This window comes from Pelobates fuscus, chromosome 8 (genome assembly GCF_036172605.1).
Source record: "Pelobates fuscus isolate aPelFus1 chromosome 8, aPelFus1.pri, whole genome shotgun sequence".
Taxonomy (NCBI): domain Eukaryota; kingdom Metazoa; phylum Chordata; class Amphibia; order Anura; family Pelobatidae; genus Pelobates; species Pelobates fuscus.
In genome coordinates, this window is record NC_086324.1 from 101,107,891 (window position 1) to 101,131,039 (window position 23,149).

General features: G+C 44.7%; 1 protein-coding gene across 3 annotated transcripts in view; it reads left to right on the top strand.

Annotated features, from left to right (window-relative positions):
• GTF3C3 (general transcription factor IIIC subunit 3) overlaps window positions 1-23,149 on the top strand; it is a 189,507-nt gene that overhangs the window by 102,334 nt on the left and 64,024 nt on the right. For all 3 annotated transcript variants that reach the window (XM_063430190.1, XM_063430191.1, XM_063430193.1), the window contains exons 11-12: window positions 12,489-12,660; window positions 22,705-22,907. In XM_063430190.1, the coding sequence (XP_063286260.1) occupies window positions 12,489-12,660; window positions 22,705-22,907 (375 nt within the window). The remainder of the gene's footprint in view (window positions 1-12,488; window positions 12,661-22,704; window positions 22,908-23,149) is intronic.

Sequence of the window (23,149 nt, forward strand, 5' to 3'; positions counted from 1 at the left end):
AGAAAAGTCCAAGAAAAGAAAAGTCCAAGAAAAGAAAAGTCCAAGAAAAGAAAAGTCCAAGAAAAGGAAAGTCCAAGAAAAGGAAAGTCCAAGAAAAGGAAAGTCCAAGAAAAGGAAAGTCCAAGAAAAGGAGAAAGTCCAAGAAAAGGAGAAAGTCCAAGAAAAGGAGAAAGTCCAAGAAAAGGAGAAAGTCCAAGAAAAGGAGAAAGTCCAAGAAAAGGAGAAAGTCCAAGAAAAGGAGAAAGTCCAAGAAAAGGAGAAAGTCCAAGAAAAGGAGAAAGTCCAAGAAAAGGAGAAAGTCCAAGAAAAGGAGAAAGTCCAAGAAAAGGAGAAAGTCCAAGAAAAGGAGAAAGTCCAAGAAAAGGAGAAAGTCCAAGAAAAGGAGAAAGTCCAAGAAAAGGAGAAAGTCCAAGAAAAGGAGAAAGTCCAAGAAAAGGAGAAAGTCCAAGAAAAGGAGAAAGTCCAAGAAAAGGAGAAAGTCCAAGAAAAGGAGAAAGTCCAAGAAAAGGAGAAAGTCCAAGAAAAGGAGAAAGTCCAAGAAAAGGAGAAAGTCCAAGAAAAGGAGAAAGTCCAAGAAATGAAATGAAGAAACTCCAATATTCACTCTGCAGACTCTTCCTACTGACCTAAGAATCCTACGGGAACAACAAGCTGCAATTGCCCCTGAGGAAATACAGAAATGGAAGAAGAAAGGAGCAGTCCTAAAAGATGGAGTATATTACAACAACCTCAGATTCCGTCTCCCTAAGAGTTTGTACCCAGCAGCTGTTCAATGGGCACATGGCCCTGCACACTTATCAAAAGATCTGATGAATGCCCTCATACAGAAGTATTATGAAGCTCCTGGAATTACCACGCTAATCAATAACTACTGCAAAGCGTGTGTCCTGGGAAAACAGCTAAAGTCCCCTCGAAGCACCTGGCTAAGCCCATGTATCCATTCCAAAGAATCCAGATAGATCATATCCAGATGCCAAAGAGCGGCAATTATGAATATGCACTAGTGATAGCGGACATGTTCTCAGGCTGGCCAGAAGCCTACCCAGTGACTAACATGACCGCCAAAACAACAGCACGACGTCTACTTACAGAAATTGTGTGTAGATTTGGATTGCCGGAAATCATTGAAAGTGACCAAGGTCCGTCCTTCACAGCATCAGTTGCCAAAGAAGTTTGGACTGTTCTACGAGTGACTCTTGCTTTCCACACCCCTTACCACCCACAGAGTAGTGATCCTGATTCTGACACAGGCAACCACAGTCTGCTACCCGGTGATTGGGTCCTAGTCAAGAAATTTGTGCGAAAACACACTCTGGAACCAAGATTTGAGGGACCATTCCAAGTTCTCCTGATCACCGCTACCTCTGTCAAGCTGGCTGGTAGGCCACATTGGATTCACGCCTCTCACTGCAAAAAGACACCTGCTCCAGAAGAAGCTGATTCCGCACAACCATGTACTTCTGGTATCTAATCCCCTTGATTGGCCTTCTTAAAGCCCAGCAGGTGGCCATAACTAAAGATGCTAGTGGGTACACCTTCTGGTATAATTCATCATGTACCCGTGTGGCCACCTTTACCTTTGATTACTGTGATATTCCCTAAATCACAGATTCAAGCCATTTATAAAGACATACCGCAAGCAAAGGACCCCTACATTTGTGTAGTTGATAACCAGTGGGGGCATAATTGTGACCATTGGGGGGCGGCGGGATGGAATACCGGGCCTGCCTGGGGTTATAAACCAAAAAGTGCTTTATCAAAAGTAGATGATCATGGTAGATCCCTCCTCCAAAGAATGACTTTAAGAAAGCCTGGAGGAAGTACACCTATGAAATTAATGTTAAATATTGAACATCCTGGCCCAGAGGATGCTGGTCGATATGTAATGGGAATGTACTGGAGAAGGGATTCCTATAATAAACTAGGACATTTCTACCTCAATGATTTGTGTCACTCTCCAGAGTGGCAAGGAGCTGTACATATGGTCCCAAATCCGCTGAAAACACATATCCAGTCCTTTAGAGACATGATGGCCATTGCTAACCCTACTTTTGAAGATACCATGGCCGCTGAAACTGGATTTAATTACATTAATTTGTGGTTAGAGTGGATGAGATATAATGCCAATAAGCATAATAGAACCGCATGTTATGTATGTGGTGGTGCCCGACCTCACCTTGGCACCGTTTCCCTAATCCTCCCTTTAGAAATAGAAGAGTGTTTCTTGAGCCTTTTTGCCTACCGCTATGATTTTTTTTGTGTAATAATTTTTATTAAATTTTCAAGTTTATATGCAGATATACAAAAAGTGAAGTGATGGTCACAGTACAGAAATTAAATCATATTTCATGAACAGCATACATCTCCGATTTGATATTAGGAAACTCAGTGTAATGACAGAACATCAACTCGTGTTACATTTAGACAAAAGACAAAAAGACAAACTTTGTTACCCGCCCTCATCTGTCGTGCAGCTATTTCGTATGACTTGGTGGTATCCACCAGGTTTAAACATTGGTCCACAGTTGGTGGGTTCTCGTTAAGCCAGTTTCTACTTATGGATATTAGAGCAGTTATGATAATATGATATATGAGGTATAGGTCTACCTTTCGTAGTGTGTTGGGTAGAGCTAGTAGGAGATATGTTTCTGGGGTGAACGGTATAGTTTCATTTGTGGACTGATTTATCGCGTTCGAAATCTGTCCCCAGAAGGATTGGAGCTTCGGACAGGTCCACCATATGTGGAGCATTGTTCCGGGCTCCTTCAAGCATCTCCAACAGGAGTTTGATTTCTTTCCGTCAAATTTGCATAGCCTGGTAGGCACCATATACCAACGGTATAATATCTTCCTACTCGTCTCAATATGGGTCGTGTTCAGTGTTAGGTGTTTGTGGGCATGCAGTATTTTTAACCAGACTTCGTTGGTGATATCTAGGGCCAGCTCCTTCTCCCAGGTTTTTATGAATTTTAGAGTTTTTGGTGGGATCTGGGTTCCAGATAACTTGTATAAGAAAGATAATTTTTGTGGTGGTTTTTGGGCCATGCAGATTTTTTCTATCTCGGTCAATTTGTTGTCTGGTTGGAGTGCGCCATCCGCTCTTATATGTTTTTTTACCCAGGAATGTAGTTGTAGGTAATTAAAGTATGCTTTGGAGGGTATGTTAAACTTTTTGGATAGTAAATCGTAGTCCATTAAGTGACCCTGTGGCATGATCTGAGAGAGGCATTTAATTCCACTATTGTACCACATGCCGTGATCAAATCCGGGAATAAGGACGTGCAGCGCTTGGGTTCGTATTGCCGGGGAAATATAGGAAGTGTGAGAGTGTTTTTTAGGAATGTCAGGTGGTCCTTCCTCCAATCATATGTATGTTTGTTTTGCAACTCAGTCAGCTGTTCCGTTGTGAGATTAAAGCCCATGGCTTGTGTCTTAGTAACATTGAGTTTATAGTAGGAGCAGTCACTAAATCTTGCCAGTAACTTTTGGAGTTGTGTCAATGAGGTGTCCGGGTTGGAAAGTGTGAGCATTACATCATCAGCGAACAGGGTAAGCTTATGTGTTTTCTCTCCTACTTTGATCCCCTCAATGTCTGGAGAATCCCTTATGTGCTGTGCTAGGGGTTCTAATGCTAATATGTAGAGTAACGGGGAGAGCGGACACCCTTGCCTGGACCCGTTAGTGACCTGAAATAGCCTAGAGGTAAAGCCGCCATTCGCTATCCTTGCTGTAGGATTATCATAGAGCGCTGATACCAAGGTAATGAAACATTCCGGGAAGGCGAACTTCCTCAGTACTGCCTCTAGGTATCCCCAGTGCAGCCTGTCAAACGCTTTCTCAGCATCTAACGACAGTGCTACACTGGGCACCCCCGCTGTTTGGATTTTGTGGATGATGTTCACTAGTTTCCTTGTACCATCTGAGCCTTGCCTGCCTCGAACAAAGCCCACCTGGTCGTCCTGAATTAGTCTGGGAAGGATATTCCCATCCTATTTGCATAAATTTTTGCCAGTATCTTCAGGTCTGTGTTTAGGAGTGATATGGGTCTTAAGTTCTGGCATTTGTGTGGTGGTTTCCCAGGTTTGGGTAGTGTTGTTATGTGAGCCATTAGCATCTCTTTTGGTACTGTGCCTGACTTGAGGATCGAATTGTAAAGTTTTTCTAACATGGGGGCTAAGATATGTGAGAAAGTGCTGTAATATGAATTTGTAAAGCCGTCTGGGCCTGGTGATTTCCCTTTTGGCAGGGTCTTAATTGTACGCAATATTTCCGTCTGGGTGATAGGTTCAGTCAAAAGGTTGTGATCGTCTGGTGTGAGTTGACGCGTATGGGCTTCCTTTAGAAACATATTAATGTCCGTAGCTAGTGGCTGGTGCGTATGTTTATCCTTGTGCAAATTGTACAATGAATCATAATAGTCCGCTAACATGTCGTGGATGTCATGGGGGTTGTATACCTTATTTCCCAGTGAGTTTAGAAGGAACTGTATTTTCGCATTTTGTCGCTTCTGCCGTTGAAGCGCTGCCAATGCCTTCCCTGCTCTATTCCCTTGGGTATATTTCTTGAGTTTAAGCCTGTGCGCTATGGTAGCTGTAGTGTGTAAGTGGATGTCGTTTAACCGCCCTTTAATTTGGTCTATACGTTGTTGCTGGGGAGTTGTGGGGTTTAGGATTTGGGCAGAGGTCTCGGCCTTAAGCGATCTCATTAGAGTTATGTATTCTGTCTTTGCTTGCTTATTTAGATGGGATGCCTGGCTGATCATGAGACCTCGAATGTATGCCTTATGTGCCAGCCACGTTGTAGTTAAGTGGCTATCTGGGGTATCATTTATGGCAAAGAACGAGATGATTTCCTCGTTAAGTTTGGTGGTAAAGTCCGGCCTGCTCAGGAGAGCTTCGTTCATGCGCCATGGTTTTGAGCCGCGGAATTGAAATTCGTCCCGTAAAGTTACTATGACAGGGGCATGGTCGGACCACACTATATTGCCTATCTCACTATGTATAGCATTCTGCAGTATGTCGCCGGGGAGAAATATAAAATCAATTCTAGAGTACGTGTCATGTACCGATGAATAGAATGTAAATTCCCTGTCATTCGGGTGCTGTGATCTCCACACATCATACAAATTGTGTTCCAAAAGGAGTTTTACCAGTGTTGTCGCCTGTTTACCTAGCGATTTGCATCTTTGGCATTCTGCTGACTGAGTAGAATCTAGTTTGGGTTGCATGACACGGTTCATATCTCCACAGAGGATTGTGGAAGAGGGATAAGTGGTGGGGATTTTATGCAGAACTTTTTGCAGAAAATTTCTCTGATCAGTATTAGGGCTATAGACTCCCACTAATGTGTATAATGCGTCATTAATTTTGCAGTGCAATATGAGATATCGACCTTGTGTGTCTTTTTTAATGCTAAGGAGTTCAAATGTAACAGACACATGAATGAGGAAGGACACACCTCTTGATTTGGAGGAGTAAGTGGAGTGGTACTGCGTTGGGTAGTCCTTGCTCGCAAAGTTGGCCCTGTTGTGTATGAAATGTGTCTCCTGTATGCATAATACATCTGTATTTGTGCGTTTTGCATCTTCAATGAGGAGCCGTCTTTTATGCGGGGTATTCAGTCCGCGAGAGTTAATAGTTTGTATTTTCATCATTTGTGTAGGTGTAGGACCGTGCGAGAAGTAATGTAGTTTCTGGTTAATATCATCCTTATAGTTGATACTGGGCCGTGTGTTGCCATTAGGAGCAAATAGGATAGACCTAGTTCTGCCGTTGTCATGTGCCTTAATAAGTGGGTGATTGGGCGATAATGTGGGCCGTGACCTCTGTCAGGTTGCTCAAAGATGTAAAGCCGATCATGGTTTTCTATAGGTAGGGGGAAAGAACTTGGAGGGGGAATAATAACTATATACAGAATGTCTCTCTCCGAGACAGTGTGTGGTTGTACCACATCTGAGGGACAGAAGAGATGTGTCTCTTCCATTAGCGTGGCTATTGGACACCTATATTTGTGGTCAGATGTTGCATCTACAGTGTTATGGGTGTGTTAATGCCTATGTTATGTATCCCGGTGTTTGCACCGGCCTCACCGCCCCGACATGATGGGGTAGGCCCCTCTAGAGTTAACCTGAGCACCGCTCAGGGGTGCACCCTACGTTTTTATGTATTTTGTGACTCAGGGGTTTTACTCGCTGTCTGCCCGATGTGGGCCTGGTATACCTGTTAGACCTAACAATATATACAGTTTAGTACCAGCATAATTCACAGGTTTTACAGGAAGGAAGTAACCCAAGGAAGAACAAACCATTTCCTCATCCCAATTTACCGCCTCCCTTACTTCCCGTATTTACCCCCGTTCCCCACGTTTCATCTCATATTAGTCCACTCAAGTCTCTCAGTCTGCATATATTGTGATCCTGGGCTCTCAGGCCCCCCTTTACCTTGTTGGGTCCGTGGAAGCCTACTGCGCAGAGCCGTTCAGTTGGGCTGACCCATTTATAGTTGTGCTTGGTTTACGGTTGTACGGGCAAGTCCTTGCGATGGCGCGTGTGCATTCCATCCAAGCTGCGAGGTACCGGAGCCCAGTAATTCAGAAGTCTCATCAGTCTTATCTGTATGATAATGATACACAGTCATTGAAGGTGTGATGGCCTTCGTCCGTTAACCAGTATTTCGGCTGGTTTTAATGTTTTCCGTGAGTCTTCTTCCAGTCTGGTTTGAGTGTGCCTGCTTGGGTCGTTGCTTGTGTGATCGGTTCTACCGGCATATCCCAGGCTTGCAATTGTTTCACACCGTCCTCAGGGGTATTTATCACCGTCGCACTGCCATCTTTCAGGATCACCAGTTTGGTAGGGAAGCCCCATCTATACCGTATACCGTGCGATCTCAGCGTAATTGTAACTGGGGCAAATTCTTTCGGCTTTTTTAGCGTGGCAGTCGACAGATCCGCATATATCTTGACGGTGGGATAGTCGGTTGGTGGAGCAGCCCTCGTTCTACTACCTCGGAGGATATGTTCCTTTATATGGAAATAGTGGGCGCGAAGCAGTATATCTCTAGGCACCGTTTGTGGAAGGTGCCGGGGTTTCGGGATGCGATGCACCCGGTCGACCAGCAGCATATCTGTGGGTATCTCCGGTGCGTGAGCATGCAATAAGTTTCTCACATATGCTGGTAAGTCATCGTTGGTTATGTCTTCTGGGACTCCCCTTAGGCGTAGATTGTTTCGGCGGGAACGATCCTCCAAGTCCGCCAGCTTGTCTTCCAATCTGTTGATTTCTGTTGCCATGCGTTCCACTGTCGTAGCCAAATCATTGTGAGCCGTAGCGAATTAATCGCATTTATCCTCCATGTGCGATGTCCGTTTACCCAGCTCTTGTATGTCTTTACGCATGGAGTCTGCTGTATGCTGCCATGTGGTTATGAGTTTGCTGGATAGAATCTCCAGGGCTGCATTGAGATCCGCTTTTGTTATTTGCGATGTGGTAGGTTGACATTCCAGTTCCCTGGTTTGCATGCCGTCGTCCGATTCCGGATCCACAGGTACTTTTGAGGCCTGCGCCGCCATAGCCGCAGAGGTTTGTTTCTGGGCGAAAAAATTGAGCTTGTCCGGTTTTGCCGAGCTCCTCTTGCTTTTGTGGTGGGACATCGCCAGACTGTAGTGTTGGATGCCGCTTTCGTTGTTAGGATTGCTTCAGATTAGGTGTCCCAGTGCCGGAGCAAGTTTTCATGCGACCATCTTGCTCCGTGGTTAGCCACGCCCCCCTACCGCTATGATTTTAACAGATCCCTCTGCGAAGCATGGACAGCAGAGTACCCTCTCCTAGTAGGAAGTGTCAAACCCCCAAATGGAATTACAATCTATAAAGGTAATTACACTTGCTACATCATGTATGATGGGATCGGTAAATTCATGGGTAACTTTTCCAAAGGTTATTGTGCCACCTACAGAACTGTTCCTGTGCACCTGTTACAACACGATACTAGGTCACTAGGAGATATTTACTGGTTGTGTGGGGACTTACAGTTAAGGTCTAGACTGGAGTCTGAGTGGTGGGGGGAGTGTACCCTAGTTAAAGTCATCATGTCCATCCACATTATTTCTGATAATCACCCTGACACTCATAATCCAGCACACACATCAGCCAGAGCCAAACGGGAAACCCCAGTAAAAGGCAGTTTTGACCCACATGTTTACATAGATGCCATTGGGGTACCTAGGGGGGTACCTAATGAATTTAAAGCTAGAGATGAAGTTGCAGTGGGGTTTGAATCACTGTTCACTATAGTCACTGCTAATAAGAACCTTAACTGGATAAATTATATCTATTACAACCAACAGCGCTTTGTTAATTACACCAGGGATGCCCTCCAGGGTTTCGCCGAACAATTACAAGCCACATCCCAAATGACCTTCCAGAACAGACTGGCCTTAGACATGATTTTGGCTGAGAAGGGGGGTGTATGTAAAATACTACCCGACACCATGACTTGTTGCACTTACATTCCAGAAAACACAGGCCCTAATGGTAAGGTCACTTTGGCCATAGAAAAGTTAAATAAACTCTCAGAAGAGTTGTAAAGGAATTCTGGGGTGACAGATCCCTGGGAAAAATGGTTTGGTTGGATGACTGGTTGGCAAAAAGCTTTAGTTCATATTGGTATGGCTCTACTAATTTTTCTTTTTGTTCTCGCTCTTCTCGTTTGTTGTGTCCTCCCATGCCTCAGAAAATACCTACAGAAGACTGTAGACCAAACGACACCAACCTTTACTCATCTGGAAATTGGTGATCAAGATCTCACATCGCCCTGCATTCCGCTACAAACTCTTCCCTATGACGATGAAGTGCAGAAATTCTAGGGAGGGACAGCTAAGGGACAGCTTCCGTCTGTATGGGTTAGTCTACCGTGTGGAGAAGTGGTGGACAAGCCACCGTGGGATACCCATGGGAGTGAAGCGTTCGAGAGCCGTACTGACGGATGAGTTGCAGCCTACTAGGGTCAGATTAGGGATAGACTTGCACTTTGCATTAACACCAAAGTAGCGGACATGGGGGTTTATGTGTCTTTGGGCTAACAAATGTTCTGATACTAACAAATAAAGTTTATCCTTTTTAGCAATTAACACTCTATAGGGGGGACTGTTGTAGAATTATTAAACCCCTTATAAACCTATAACCATTATTAGGCCCCTTATAAACTATATAATCCTTACTGGGCCCCTTTAATACTATATTCTCATATTCAGCTCTCAGGCCTCATAGTTTAAGCTTTACAAGATTCCTTTGTTCATAGAAACAGATAGTCTTGATAGAATGTATAATTGCTAAGAAGGCCTTGAGAACACTGAAGGATACTAACCTTGAAACCCTTAACGTACCAGCCACTCATTATGGATAACTGCCAAGCCCCCCTCCCATCGAGTAAGCTTCCTCGTGCTAGCAAAGATGGAGCCGAAAACTGTAGGAGACCGTCATGACGTCAGTTATGACATAAAGATGTAACACCCAACAGGGAGGGCATTTAACTAACCACTTTATAATTTAGCCAATTGACGATGTTTTCTTGCTTATATCTTGATTTTTACAATGATGTAATTTCGCTTTTAAAAGGGCTTGCAAGCCCGCTTTTTAACAGAAGCCAATAAATTTCCTGAAGTTCTTTCATCTAATCTGAACCCTGTGTCAGTGTGAATTTACTTCTGCGTATACGCAATTTAAACATCTCTAATTTGGACAGGAACAGATAGTCATTCAAACTTCTTTGTTTGCTTAAAAGAATCTCTTATCAGAGGCTAGGCTCCCAGAAAGGAGACACCCCCCCCCCCCCCCCCAGAGTATAAATTTATCGGCCCCAGAGGCCCAGACGGTGATATCCCAGAACTGGATTGGGAGGGGGAAAGGGTACCCTGAGCATCCCCCTAGGATGAAGCAGTAATGGGTACAGGCTGCTCAGATAGGAGAGGGGGCAGAGTCCCAGAGCATTAGGTCAAAACAGAGTCCGTTGACCAACAAGTCCCACCAAGGGACAGAAGTACAGACCAGGACCAGATTTGAAGGTAGGTTCTTGGAGGGTGGAGGGGGAAGTAACCACGTGGCATCCCCGTTCTCCCTCCTCTCGCACCCAGCGTGCGTGGGCCGCGTCAAAACTCAGTCCGCGGCTCGGAGATGGAATGCGGTGGAGGAGCAGAAAGGCTCCCCGCCCGATACCCACGCTAGGAGAGCGTGCGGTAAAATCGGGAATGGAAGCCAACACGTGGGGGCCGCCGGAGACTAACTCCGCAACCCCCGGCGCTCGGGGGAATCGAAGGAGGCGTCTAGCAGGCTGTCTCCTGCGATCCCTGAGTAGACCTACACGAAGAAAAAAATAGGAAACCGGGGAAAAAAAGTGGGGAGTGTAGAGACAGGGAAGGAAATCATCATGAGAGATCTGACAGGCTCAGTAGAAAAAATATACAAATCCAAACTCCGCAAGAGAAAGGAATGAAATAGTACAAGACAATAATGCTGGAGAAAACAAACACATTCTTAGTATTTTTGAAATTGTTAATATCTTTGAACATACAAGTGCATATTTATTTTCATTTAAACTGATTCTTACAGCAAAATAGAAGATACCTGTAGCGTTACTTACCTTATCCAGGGGCCGGCCGCGGTCCTCTCTTCGAGCCGCCCGCGGTCCTGCTGCTGCACGAGCCGCACGCGGCTCATCCGACGGCTGCAACAGGAAGGCGGGCAGTGACCGCGAGAAGCGGTCACGTGTCCCGCCTGAATCTAAGAGCGCGCCGCGGGTCTCGGGCGCGCTCTTAAAGAAACAGTGGGAGCCTAAATTGGCAAAAGGCTCCCATTGGCCCCTGTCATGCCACACTCCCCATACACTTACCTTTTGGGGGTGTGGATATGACAGGAGCCAATCACATTAATTTAGAAGGTACTTATACTCACCTTTTTCCCTTAGTCCTTGCCCTATCGTGGTTTCTGTTGCAGTTCCCTTTAGCGCTTGTTGTGTTCAGTTGTGTTCCTTCGTATTGACCTTGGCTTTGTTTCTGACTACGTTATCTCTTTATCCTTATCTGTTCTGTTTGCCGACTTTCTGTTTACGGTGTACCAGATCCCGGCTAGTCCTAGTTTACGCTGTCTCTCTGTGCCATTGACCTCGGATCGTTCCTGACTCTGTCTCCTCTCATATACGTTGAGTCCGGCCATTCTAAGGTCCGGTAGATGTATCTCTCCTCTGTGTTGTCTTTTGTTGAGTTGAATCCTGCGAGTTGGGGTATATTTTCGTTACAATACCTGTATAAGAAAATAAATACATAATCCCACAGCAACCCACTAAAAGCAGTGGTACTCTGACCTGTGCTTGATGTGGAGCAGCAAAGAAAGAGGAAATATGTGTTGGGAGGGGAGCTTTAGTGTATCTAACTTTTTCTGATTGGTTGTTTTTTTTTCTCTGTGCTAATGTGCTGCTGTGGACTTCTAGTAAAGAGAGACTTAAGCAAATATGAAACCTCCTGTCATGTTATAAAATTATAAGTAGTATGTACTAGGAGGTAAACCTGACATAATTTAGCATGATTTAACAGTATGTTAAATCTAGCATAAATATGTCTAGCATTTCGTCCTGCATTGAATGTGGTGTAGTTTCTTTAGTACATATTCTTCAAAAAGTCTAAAACTGTGAACTTGGTGGTAGTGGGCCTGGGTGTCTTTTTATATTTATATCTGTGAAAATGTCATCAGCATTCATTCATATTTATTTCTGTATCCTTACTTTTTAAATGATAGGAAATTAAGACTGTCATTTGTTGTCACTCACTTCTGCGGACATCTTTTTTTTTTGTTTCAATAATCTTTTATTATAATTTTTTTAATTTGTTTTGCTTACTTTTGCTTCCATTTTGTGCTTCAACGCTGGTTATATTTGTTCAGTGAATACTAAAATTTTTAACTAAATTGTATTAGTTTTTTAACAGGTAAAATGACCCTAGACAAATGTCATTAAGAAAGTTACTTAAAGCGGATAAAAGAAAAAAAATATTAAGCACTTTGCTCTTTTCCTCCCTTTTCTTCATGAATAATATTTTTTAATGACGCTCAAAACCTACCATCGCACAAAACCTTTCCTCAAAAATATGTTGTGCCACATTATGTGTTGTTCTTGTGGCGTGTATGCATCTATGATAAATGAGAATGGTATATAGCGTTTTAATGCTCTCAAGCATTGCTGATGATTTAATTTCCTATTCAATTACATTCATAAGTATCCTATATTATTTTTCTTTGTATATGAATGCAATCATTGTATATGAGTAGCTAGATATCAGTAAACCCAAAAGTCAAAAAGCATGTATATGTACATTTATTTCAGTATTATAGAGTGTCTTTATTGGAGCAATGTTGGTTTTTGGACAGTTTCTGATTTTGCTATTGAAATGTTATATCAGAAGTTTATGTGTATGATGAGTTGTGTTTTTTTTTTTTTTTTTTTAAGCCCATGTTAACTACCCTAATGGAGCAGAATCCTGAAGAAATGGGGGACTTATATCTAGATGTTGCCGAAGCTTTTATTGATGTTGGTGAATATAATTCTGCATTACCTCTCCTGAGTGCTTTGGTTTGCTCTGAAAAATATAACCTAGCAGTTGTATGGCTAAGACATGCAGGTACCTTTTTGTTCTTCTTCAATCTGCAATCTGTATTTTATGCTGGCCTAACACTAAAGGGTCCCTTTAATGCATTATCTATATAAAACATTTATGAAAAATTTGATAATTCCTGTCTCGAGTGTCCCATTATATCTTAGACTTTCTCACGTCAATACAGCTTGAAATCTAATTGAGTATGAAACCGATGTATTTGTGGCTGGGATAGCTGATTTTCACACTATAAGTTATGAAATTGAATACAGTTTTAATTTTGCAGAAAATACATCTTTATACACGTTGTCATAATCCAATTTTATACTCTCTGCCCAGCCACTTATTGGTTAAATGTGCTTTATATTTGATGCCTTTTCTTTGTATTCTTGATGTATCTTTTTAGACTACTATTGTGTTGTCTAACACTTCTGATTTAAAGAAAAATATATTTTTTACTCTCTATCCAATATTGAGCCTTAGGTAGTCTAAGTTGGTGAAGTGAAATGAGAGAGATATATACATAAAACTATTTTTTAGAAATAGACAACAGAAAATTGTCATGTGCGTATGTATTCACCCCCTTTGTTATGACGCCCATAAAAAGCTCTGGTGCAACCAATTACCTTCAGAAGTCACATAATTAGTGAAATGATGTCTACTTGTGTGCAATCAAAGTGTCACATGATCTGTCATTACATATACACACCTTTTTTTTTAATTCTTTATTTATTGTCAAACAGACAGTATAGCCATACAGTAACATAGCAATTATGTGCAGAAGCATGAGGTGTAAGCTTATATATTTTCGTTTGTCTTTTTTTTTTTTTTTTTTACTTTAACAGTATAACATAACGTACATGTGAGTATGTTACAATTGTAACAATATGTGTACAAATATGGGTGCAAGTGAGGTGTGTGGGAGCCCTTTAGTTGTTTGGTGGTGGGGGTGAGCGTCTACTACCTACCTCTTAGCTCCGTAGTGGAGTCATTTGTTGCATTGTTCCCATGGTGCCCATACCCTGTTAAAGGCTGACATGGTATTGCGGACCTGGGCTGTCATTCTGTCCATTAAATAGTTGTCTTTAACTTTAGCCATTACTAGGGATAAAGAGGAGGTGTCTCCGGCTGTATCCATTGTTGAGCCAGAGCTCTACGGGACAGGGCCACCACATGTGAATGTAGGTGCCTTTTTCACCGCACGTACGCCAGCAGGTGTCTGAGGGGCTGATTTGCATGTGGCATTGCTTGACAGGGGTTGTATACCACCTAAAGAGTGTTTTGTAAGCTTGCTCTTGTAGGGGGGTGCAGATAGATGTTTTTGTGCATGCTTCCCAAATGTTTTGCCAGTCTATCCCTTCCAGTGTGTCCCCTAGGTCTGCTTCCCACCTGTCTGTGTATGTTCTTGTACCCCATGTCCCTGACTCTGTGCAGATGTGGCTATAGAGTAGTGAGATGAGTTTCGTCGGCATGGTTTCTTTAAAGCATATGCGTTCGAAGAATGTTAAGTTCTTGGTTGTCGCTGCTTTAACCGTGGCGGTTTGTGCGAAGTCTCTGATCTGAATGTAGCGGAAAAAATCTTTGGTTTGCAGCGGAGCTAGGGATTTTTTTTTTATTATTATTTTTTTTTTTATTCATTATTTTTGTCGTGCATGGTTTGACAAAATTATGTATGTTGCCACAACAGCAAACATAATCACAGTAAGTTCACAGGTTTTTACATATGTGGCATTGAGGTAAAAGCACATTTTTTTTTTTTAAACTTTGTTAAACATAGCATTATTCGTCTTGGCGTTTGCTAAATAGGTGCATGTTAATATTAGGAAAGACAATATATAACGGTGTAGGTTCTCACTTGTATAGATAGTAGGAAGGACATGTCAGAAAGTAGAAAACAGAGGAGTGACAAAAGGGGGAAAACATGACCTGCATCTGCATCCTAGCGTCAAACAGTTAATGAGTCAATTGTTATGAGGCTGACATAAACAATTACACATATCTAACGTAGTGTTTGGACTTGTTGCATTATATGCAACTGCAAGTTAAGCTAGGTCTAATTGACGCTTAAGGTATATTGTTTGCTTATGCGTGTCGTTAAGTTATTCTAGCTAAGTTAGGTAGGTCGATGTGGATCATGAATAGCCTGTAGGCTTTTTTCTAATGCAGAAATAATAAAATAGTAAAATAATCAAGCTATTTACGCTCGTTAGAAACTGAAGTTTGAGACAATAGCAGTGTGAACGCATTAGCTGTATAAGTATGCATAATACTATCTATCATATATAAGCGCACTTTTGCCTATTATGAGATATGCAGGTCTCATGTTGAGCGTATTAGAAAAAAAAACCAGATATATAAAATACGTTAAATGTACGCTTGGTATAGACTGAAGCTTAAAACCTATTAATAACATTAACAGCATGGATATTGGAGGCATGAGGCTCAACTGTGTAAATGGGCATTGCATGGCTTACGTGTCTGGCATTAATCCTTAGGAACAGCCTACCAAAGGTTATTAAACATGTTTGCAATTAAACCAACAAGGCAGGTGCTTAGTAAGCAAGATAGTGTCCACAGGGGTTACATGGACGCGTTGAGAAGGCAGCAGGTTAGCCTCCAGCGTATCACCAAAAGTCATCCGACTCCCATAGTCGTGCTGAGAAGAGGGGACCTGAAGCCCGGTCAACCCTTGCCTGTTCGGGGTATGTCATAGCCCCATGGTGTAGTCAGCGTCCAGAGAGCCTGCAGCTCAGACATGGCGATGTACCAGGCGCAAGTAAGGTGTTCGCTGGAGTGTAGTGCTGTGTACCTGCGCCATGCTTTCAACAGTCCAAGAGTGCAGGTGAGAATAGTCCCTGTGTGCAGACTCGACTGACTGGGTGGGTATTGGTTGGTCCCGGTTGCAGGTCTCTTTGCTTGGTGTGGTCGCGGGCAGGGTTTTCCTGTGCGGGCAGGGTTTTTTTTCCTGTGCGGGCAGGGTTTTCCTGTGCAGTCGGTCTGCTATGTCCGCCATGTTGGGTCTGTCTCGAAAGGCTGTGCCTCGCTGGCGCTTGTGCTGGGCTTTGGTAAGTAGGCAGTGTAGCCTTTGGTGTTTACCCACTGATTGCCTCCTGATGGTCTTTTTCGGGCCTTGTCTGTTCTCTGTGGGGTTCCATGTTTCTGCCTTTGGGGCGGCCCGGTTTGGATGCCTGCTCGTCTTGGAAGTGGGGTCAGGGAGGATAATTATGTCCGTCCCTCCGGCTTCCCCTTTCGGGCCCTGTGTTGAGCCGTCCGGTGGCGTTCCCTGTGCTGATGGCCACAGGAGTGCCTCCAGCTTCTCCCAAAAAGCGCTAAATATGCCATTGAGGCGGATCTCGGTTTCTTCTTTGGCACTGTACATGGCTGCGGTGTGTGGGCCAGACGCCATTTTGTAGGCCTCAGTAGTGTTTTCTCGCTTCAAAGATTGTGTCGCTTGGGTATCCCTTGTTAGGGGGATTGTAAGAGGGTGGTCCGTGATAACCCCCACTGGACCATAGGGGGGGGAACGAGGGCTCTGGGTCGAGGTTCTCACCGTCGTTGGCGGCAGGAGAGCGGCCGTCTCTCTTGTGCCTGCCATGCTGGTAGGCCTCGCTGGGGTGTCGGGTGCGTACCGATGGAAAACGTCGCTTGATGGGTATCTACTTGTGCACCCCGTTGTCCCCTTGCATGTGGTGGTCGTTGTGTAGCTTTGGGTCGCCTTTTTAGTGACACAAATTGCTGTTTAGTCGTTGAGTTGAGGATGGCTGGGCAGGTGGTTCTAATTATCGTCCTGTTTTCTCTGGGTGTCCATATTAAAAATTGAGGTAGGTCCGTGCCAGTCATTAGGGATTCTATGTCTACCCATCTGCGTTGGTCTAGTGGGCAGTGCCAGTGTGCTATTTGGGCCAGTTGTGCTGCTACGTAGTAGTTGTGTAAGTGGGGCCTCCCCGTGGTTTAGGGTTGTATAGTATAGCTCTGGCTATTCTAGGTTTTTTCCTCTGCCATATGAAGGCGTCGATAGCCTTCTGAACGTCTACCAGATCTTTTCTGGTGACCCTGATCGGTAGTGCTTGAAAGAGGAATAAGAGTCTGGGCATGACGTTCATTTTAACTGAGTGGAGGCGCCCTAGCCATGTGATGGGTTTGTCTGTCCATTTGTCTAAGTTGTTTTTTATGGTGTGCAAGAGGGGTGTGTAGTTGTGTCTGTATAGTGCTGTGGGGTCAGCTGTAAGTTGTATTCCTAGATATGTTAGCGATTCATGGTTTATCCTTAGTTGGTGTTTATGCTTAATATATGATGCCTCTTGTTCTTGCAGGTGGAATGCCATGACTGTCGATTTGGTGAGGTTGACCTTGTATCCGGTCCATGGATCGTATCGGGTCAGACAGTGTTAATAGTACGTCATCGGCGTATGCCGCTACTTTTAATTGTTTGTTTCCTATTTGTATGCCCTGTATCAGCGGGTCTGTTCTAATGGATTGTAGTAGGGGTTCCAGCACTAGCGCGAATAGTAGGGGCGACAAGGGACACCCTTGTCGTGTCCCATTTCGCACTGGGAAGGGGGTCCTGGGGGCTCCAGGTATGATTGTTTGTGCTTGTAGGTCTGTATATAGGGCCTTAATTGCACTAAGGTATGTTTCTGGGAAGCCTTGTGATTCAAGTAGCTGGAATAGGAATGGCCATTGGACTCTGTCAAAAGCCTTTTCGGCGTCGAGGGAGGGGGTGTCGGAGTTGGACATTTACCAGATCAGGTCTGCCCCACGGCGGGTGTTTTCATATAGCTGTCGTCCTGGCATGAAGCCGACCTGATCCGGGTGCACTAGTTTGGTCAAGAGAGGTGTTAATCGTAGAGATAAGATTTTTGTGAATATTTTTAAGTCCGAGTTGATTAGGGATATTGGCCTGTAGTTCGTAGCTAGGGTAGAGTCTTTGTTTGGTTTTGGTAGTAGTATTACATTGGCGGTAGCCATGTCTCAGTCTGGGGTCCCTCCCTGTAGAAAGTGGTTATATAATTTAGTGAGACGGGGTACTAATTCTTCTTTGAATTTTTTGTAATGGGTCATGTCGTATCCATTAGGTCCAGGCGCTTTATTGCCTTGAAGTGTAGAGATTGCCGCTGTAACTTCTTCTTGAGTTATAGGCTCTTGCAGGGTGTCTGCTTCTTCTGTTGTTAACCTTGGTAGGTCTGTGTGTGTCAAGAAGTCGTTGATACTTGTGAGTAGTTGGGCATGTGCTATCTCGTTTCGTGGAGTATGGTCGTATAGTCTGCGAAAGTAGTCGGTGAATGCTAGGTTGATGTCTCTTGGTGTGTTAACTACTGTGTTAGCGGAGTTACAGATCATGGTGATGGGTTTGGAATATTGTCGGGGTCTGAGTGTCCGGGCTAATAGTGTGTCCATCTTATTGGCTTTCTCGTAGAAGAGGCGTCGGGATCGTAGGATAGCGTGTGCTACATCTGCTATTGATAGTTCTCTGATGGAGTGTCTAAGTGCCTGTAGTTCGTTAAATTTGGCTGTGGTGGGGTTGAGTTTGTGTTGGTGTTCTATTCTCCGTAGAGCAGTTTGTAGTTCTAGGAGGCGTTTTGTTTTTGCTTTTTTGTTATGGGTGGCTGTTCGGATGAAGTGGCCTCTCAGGACTGATTTGTGGGCTGCCCATATGATCGTCGGATTTACGTCGCCCGTGTCATTGTTGCTAAAATAGTCTGTGATTGTTGCCCGGGTGGCGAGAAGTATCTCCTCATCATTGAGTAGGTTTGCGTTAAGTTTCCAGGTCCAGGTTGTGTGATAGTGTAGTTTCCCTAGTGTGACCGATATGTCGGCGTGGTCAGACCATGTGATGCTGTTGATCTCTGAGTGTATGAGTTTGGTCATGCCTGCTCCATTGAGGAGAATGTTATCGATTCTGGAGTACGTGTTGTGTGGTGCTGAGTAGAATGAATAGTCCCTGGTATCTGGGTGTTGGAGTCTCCACGCATCAAGTAAGCCTGTGTGTTGTAGAAAGGTGTGCATTCATTTGTCTTGGCCCCCTCTGCCCTGTGAGCGTTGCGTGCCTGGTTTGGAGCTTCTGTCGAGAGTCGGGCAAGGGACTGCGTTAAAGTCTCCTCCTACTATTAATATGCCTCCTTGCAGGGTGGCTATCAGGGTTTCCATGGAGCTCCAGAAGACAAGGTCTGGTTCATTTGGGGCGTAAATGTTGACTACATGTATTTTCATGCCGTGTATAGTGCCTGATATGGCTAGGTATCTGCCCTCAGGGTCAGTTTGTTGGTGTGTTAGTATGAATGGGCAGGTTTTGTGGATCAGGATCGCGACACCTGCTTTTTTCCTAATTGCTCTAGCCTCATACGTCGTGGTGTATGTGCGGTCTTTTAGTCTGTCTAGTGTTTTTCTGTGTAGGTGCATCTCCTGTATGAGTGCTATATCAGTCTTTTTTAATTTCAGTTCTCTCAGTTGTAGTCTTCATTTTTGGGGTGTGTTGAGGCCCCTGGAGTTTATGGATAGGATTTTAAGTGTCATGGTGGTGACGTTGTGGTGGCTGTCTCAGATTGTTTGGTCCTCTGTCAGGGTCTGTCTTAGTTCGGGTAGGTTCTTTCCCTGGTTTTACCATTGCGTCTTGCGTAAATTTAAGGGCAGTAGTCTCACTTGTACACATGTTAAACATGAAAACATTATAACTATTTACATAATAAAGAAGAACATTCCAAAGTACGTACAGTCTGGTCTTACAATCTGCCAGAGCGAATCGGGGGTGGCTTCTCTTCCCGCAGGTCATATCACTATGGTTCCAGCAGGGTCGAGTGAGTTCCCGGTCCACCTTGTCACAATGTTTTACAGCTATTGAGAAAATATATGTATAGCGATTTCACATTTGTATCACATATCCCAGGTTTAGATAGTGGTGTCGGAGTTGCCTTTATGTTCCTTCATGTTCCCAGTTGTTATGAGGGGAGGGGGGGCGGCATGGGAGCTTACGGGGGTAGTGGGTGTTATAGGTGGGACTGCGGCTACCTCCGGTGGTTGGGGCTATGCTGTTGGGGTTGCCTTTAATATTCTTGTGGTTGTGTGGGATTGATAAGTTAGGGAGAAAAAGACAGACATGCCCCCTCTCCCCCAAAAAGCAAAACAAATCAAAACCCCAAGGAGTACAGAGCGTTAATCATCCAACTCATCTTAGGTCTCAGGTTGGTGGCGATAAGTATGAGGAGTGAGGAGTCTCCCTAGTCGGTCTATCGTGGGCTTTTCTGGGATTCAGAGAGTTGTACCTTGGGGCATACCCGTGGCAGGTTGGCTTAGTCTTCTTCCCAGTGTGAGAAGGCCCATGCCTTGGGTAGACAGAGGTACTGAGATTGCGTATCGTTTGCCATGTGGCGTGAGGGGTTGGGTAGTTTGTGCAATTCCCGTCTCTTGTGTGTGTGGGGGGGGTTGGTGGTGGCGGGCTATCCCCTCTCTCATTCCCTCCCGCAGTAGCCAGAGTCTCCCTCAGGCCCAGTGGTGTGGCCGGTCCCCAAGTTCGTGTGGGGGGTACCTATTAACTAGTCCGGTGGAGTGGTTGTCGAGCTCCGCGGGAGCCGTGTGGTAGCTCATGTGTGACGGTCCGCTGCTTCGCCCGCTGTCTGTCAGTCTCGGGGGAGTGAGCGGAGCTCCGGCAGGTTGTCGTGTGGCAGGGTGAATCCTGGCGGGGGGTCTAGGAGGCCGCGGAGAAATTTCAAGGGGTCAGTCCCGGGCAGGAGGGTGTGTGTCGTGCCTGACCTGAATGCCACAAGCTTGAACGGGTGCCCCCACGTGTACCGGATCTCCTGGCTTTGCAGCAGTGTGGTTAACGGCTTCCAGTCTCGGCGGCGCTGTAGTGTAGTGGGCGACAGGTCCTGGAACAGGGTGATGGTAGCAGATTGGTAAGTGAGTTCGTGCTGTCTGGCGTATCTCATCACTGCTCCTTTTGTTGTATAGAAGTGGAAGCGAATGATGATATCCATTGGCTCCATCCCTTCAGTTCTGCAGGCCCGGAGCGCCCTGTGTGCGCGGTCTATCGTCCAATTTTCCTCCGGAATAACTGGCAGGTGATGCTTAAAATAGTATTCCAGCTTTTCCACGAGTGCCCCCTCGTTCGGTGTTTCTGCGAGGCCTCTGAGCCGGACATTGTTGCGCCTTGAGCGGTTCGCCAGGTCCTCGACCAGTAGTTCCATCTTTCTTTTATTTTCTGCTCCACAGCTCTTGCGTGGGTCACTGCGGTATTGTGGGCCCGTGTAACTTGTTCCATCCTCTCTTCCAGCACTGCGGTCCGGGCACCCAGCGCCTGAATTTCCGATTTGACCTCTTGTGTGCTTTTGGAGATTTCTCCTGCAAGGTAGTTGCGGACCTCCAGGAGTTTGTTGAGGATGTGTGTGGTGTCAGCTTGTGCGGGCAGCTCGCTGGCCTCCGTGGGCGTTAGGGAGATGGGGCTATGTGAGTCGCACTGGCGGGCATCTTGTGCGGCCTGTGAGCCGCGCGGCGTGGTAAGCATGTCGATAACAGATGTGGAGGTTTCTCTCCTTTCTCCTTTCTTTTTCCGTTGTTGTTTGATGCCGGTTTGTGTGTTGAGCATTGTGTTTGCTAAGGTGCTGGGTTGTGAGTCTCGATGCCTATAATAGGTGCTAGATTGTCGGTGGATTTAGCAGAGCTCTTGGACTACACGTCCATTTCGGTCGTCAGTCAGACCACGCCCCCATACACACCTTTTTTTGAAAGGCCCCAGAGGCTGCCACACCTAAGCAAGATGCACCACTAACCAAACACTGCCATGAAGACAAAGGAACTCTCCAACAAGTAAGGGACAATGTTGTTGAGAAGTACAAGTCAGGGTTAGGTTATAAAAAAAAAAAAAAAAAATATCCAAATCTTTGATGATCCCCAGGAGCTCCATCAAATCTATCATAACCAAGTGGAAAGAACATGGCACAACAGCAAACCTGCCAAGAGACGGCCGCCCACCAAAACTCACAGACCGGGCAAGGAGGGCATTAATCAAAGAGGCAGCACAGAGACCTAATGTAACCCTGGAGGAGCTGCAGAGTTCCACAGCAGAGACTAGCGTATCTGTACATAGGACAACAATAAGAAGTACGTTCCATAGAGTTGGCAAGAGGAAAGCCATTACTTTCAGCAAAAAACAAAATGGCACGTTTTGAGTTTGCGAAAAGGCATGTGATAGACTCACAAAATGTATGGAGGAAGATGCTCTAGTCTGATGAGACTAAAATTTAACTTTTCGGCCATCAAAGAAAACGCTATGTCTGGCGCAAACCCATCACATCACATCACCCAAAGAACACCATCCCCACAGTGAAACATGGTGGTGGCAGCATCATGCTGTGGGGATGTTTTTCAGCAGCCGGGACTGGGAAACTGGTCAGAGTTGGGGGAAAGATGGATGGTGCTAAATACAGGGATATTCTTGAGCAAAACCTGTACCACTCTGTGCGTGATTTTAGGCTAGGACGGAGGTTCACCTTCCAGCAGGACAATGACCCCAAACACACTGCTAAAGCAACACTTGAGTGGTTTAAGGGGAAACGTGTAAATGTGTTGGAATGGCCTAGTCAAAGCCCAGACCTCAATCCAATAGAAAATCTGTGGTCAGACTTAAAGATTGCTGTTCACAAGTACAAACTATCCAACTTGAAGGAGCTGGAGCAGTTTTACAAGGAGGAATGGGCAAAAATTGCAGTGGTAAGATGTGGCAAGCTCATAGAGACTTATCCAAAGTGACTTGGAGCTGTGACTTCTGCAAAAGGTGGCTCTACAAAGTATTGACTTTAGGGGGGTGAATAGTTATGCACATTGACTTTTTCTGTTATTTTGTCGTGTTTGTTGTTTGCTTCACAATTAAAAAAACAAAAACAAAAAAAACTTCAAAGTTGTGGGCATGTTCTGTAAATAAATGATGCAAATCCTCAAACAATCCATGTTAATTCCAGGTTGTGAGGCAACAAACCACGAAAAACGCCAAGGGGGGTGAATACTTTACTTTTGCAAAGCACTGTATGTCAGAATGTGGATCATTTCTGTTATACTATTTTTCTTTCTTTATTTATGTAGATTGTTTAAAAGCCTTGGGACATATGGAACAAGCAGCAGAGAGTTATAGCAAGGTTGTAGAAATGGCTCCTTTGCATTTAGATGCCAGAATATCACTCTCTACTCTACAACAGCAACTTGGCCAGCCTGAGAAAGCACTAGAAGCATTAGAACCAATGTATGATCCAGATACTTTGGCACAAGATGCAAATGCTGCTCAACAGGTAGATTATCTATCCATGACCATTTAAGCCAGGAGTGCTCAAAAGGTAGATCCCCAGATGTTTAAAAATGTCAGCTTCCATGATGCTTTGGCATTCTAAAGGCATGCAAAGCATCATGGGAGTTGTTCTACATCATCTTGGGATCTACATATTTGGAACCCCTGATTTAAGCATTGTCAAGCCTTTAAATTTAAACAGTAAGCTGAGGTTGTGGGTTTTATGGTCTTATCATAAATATATAC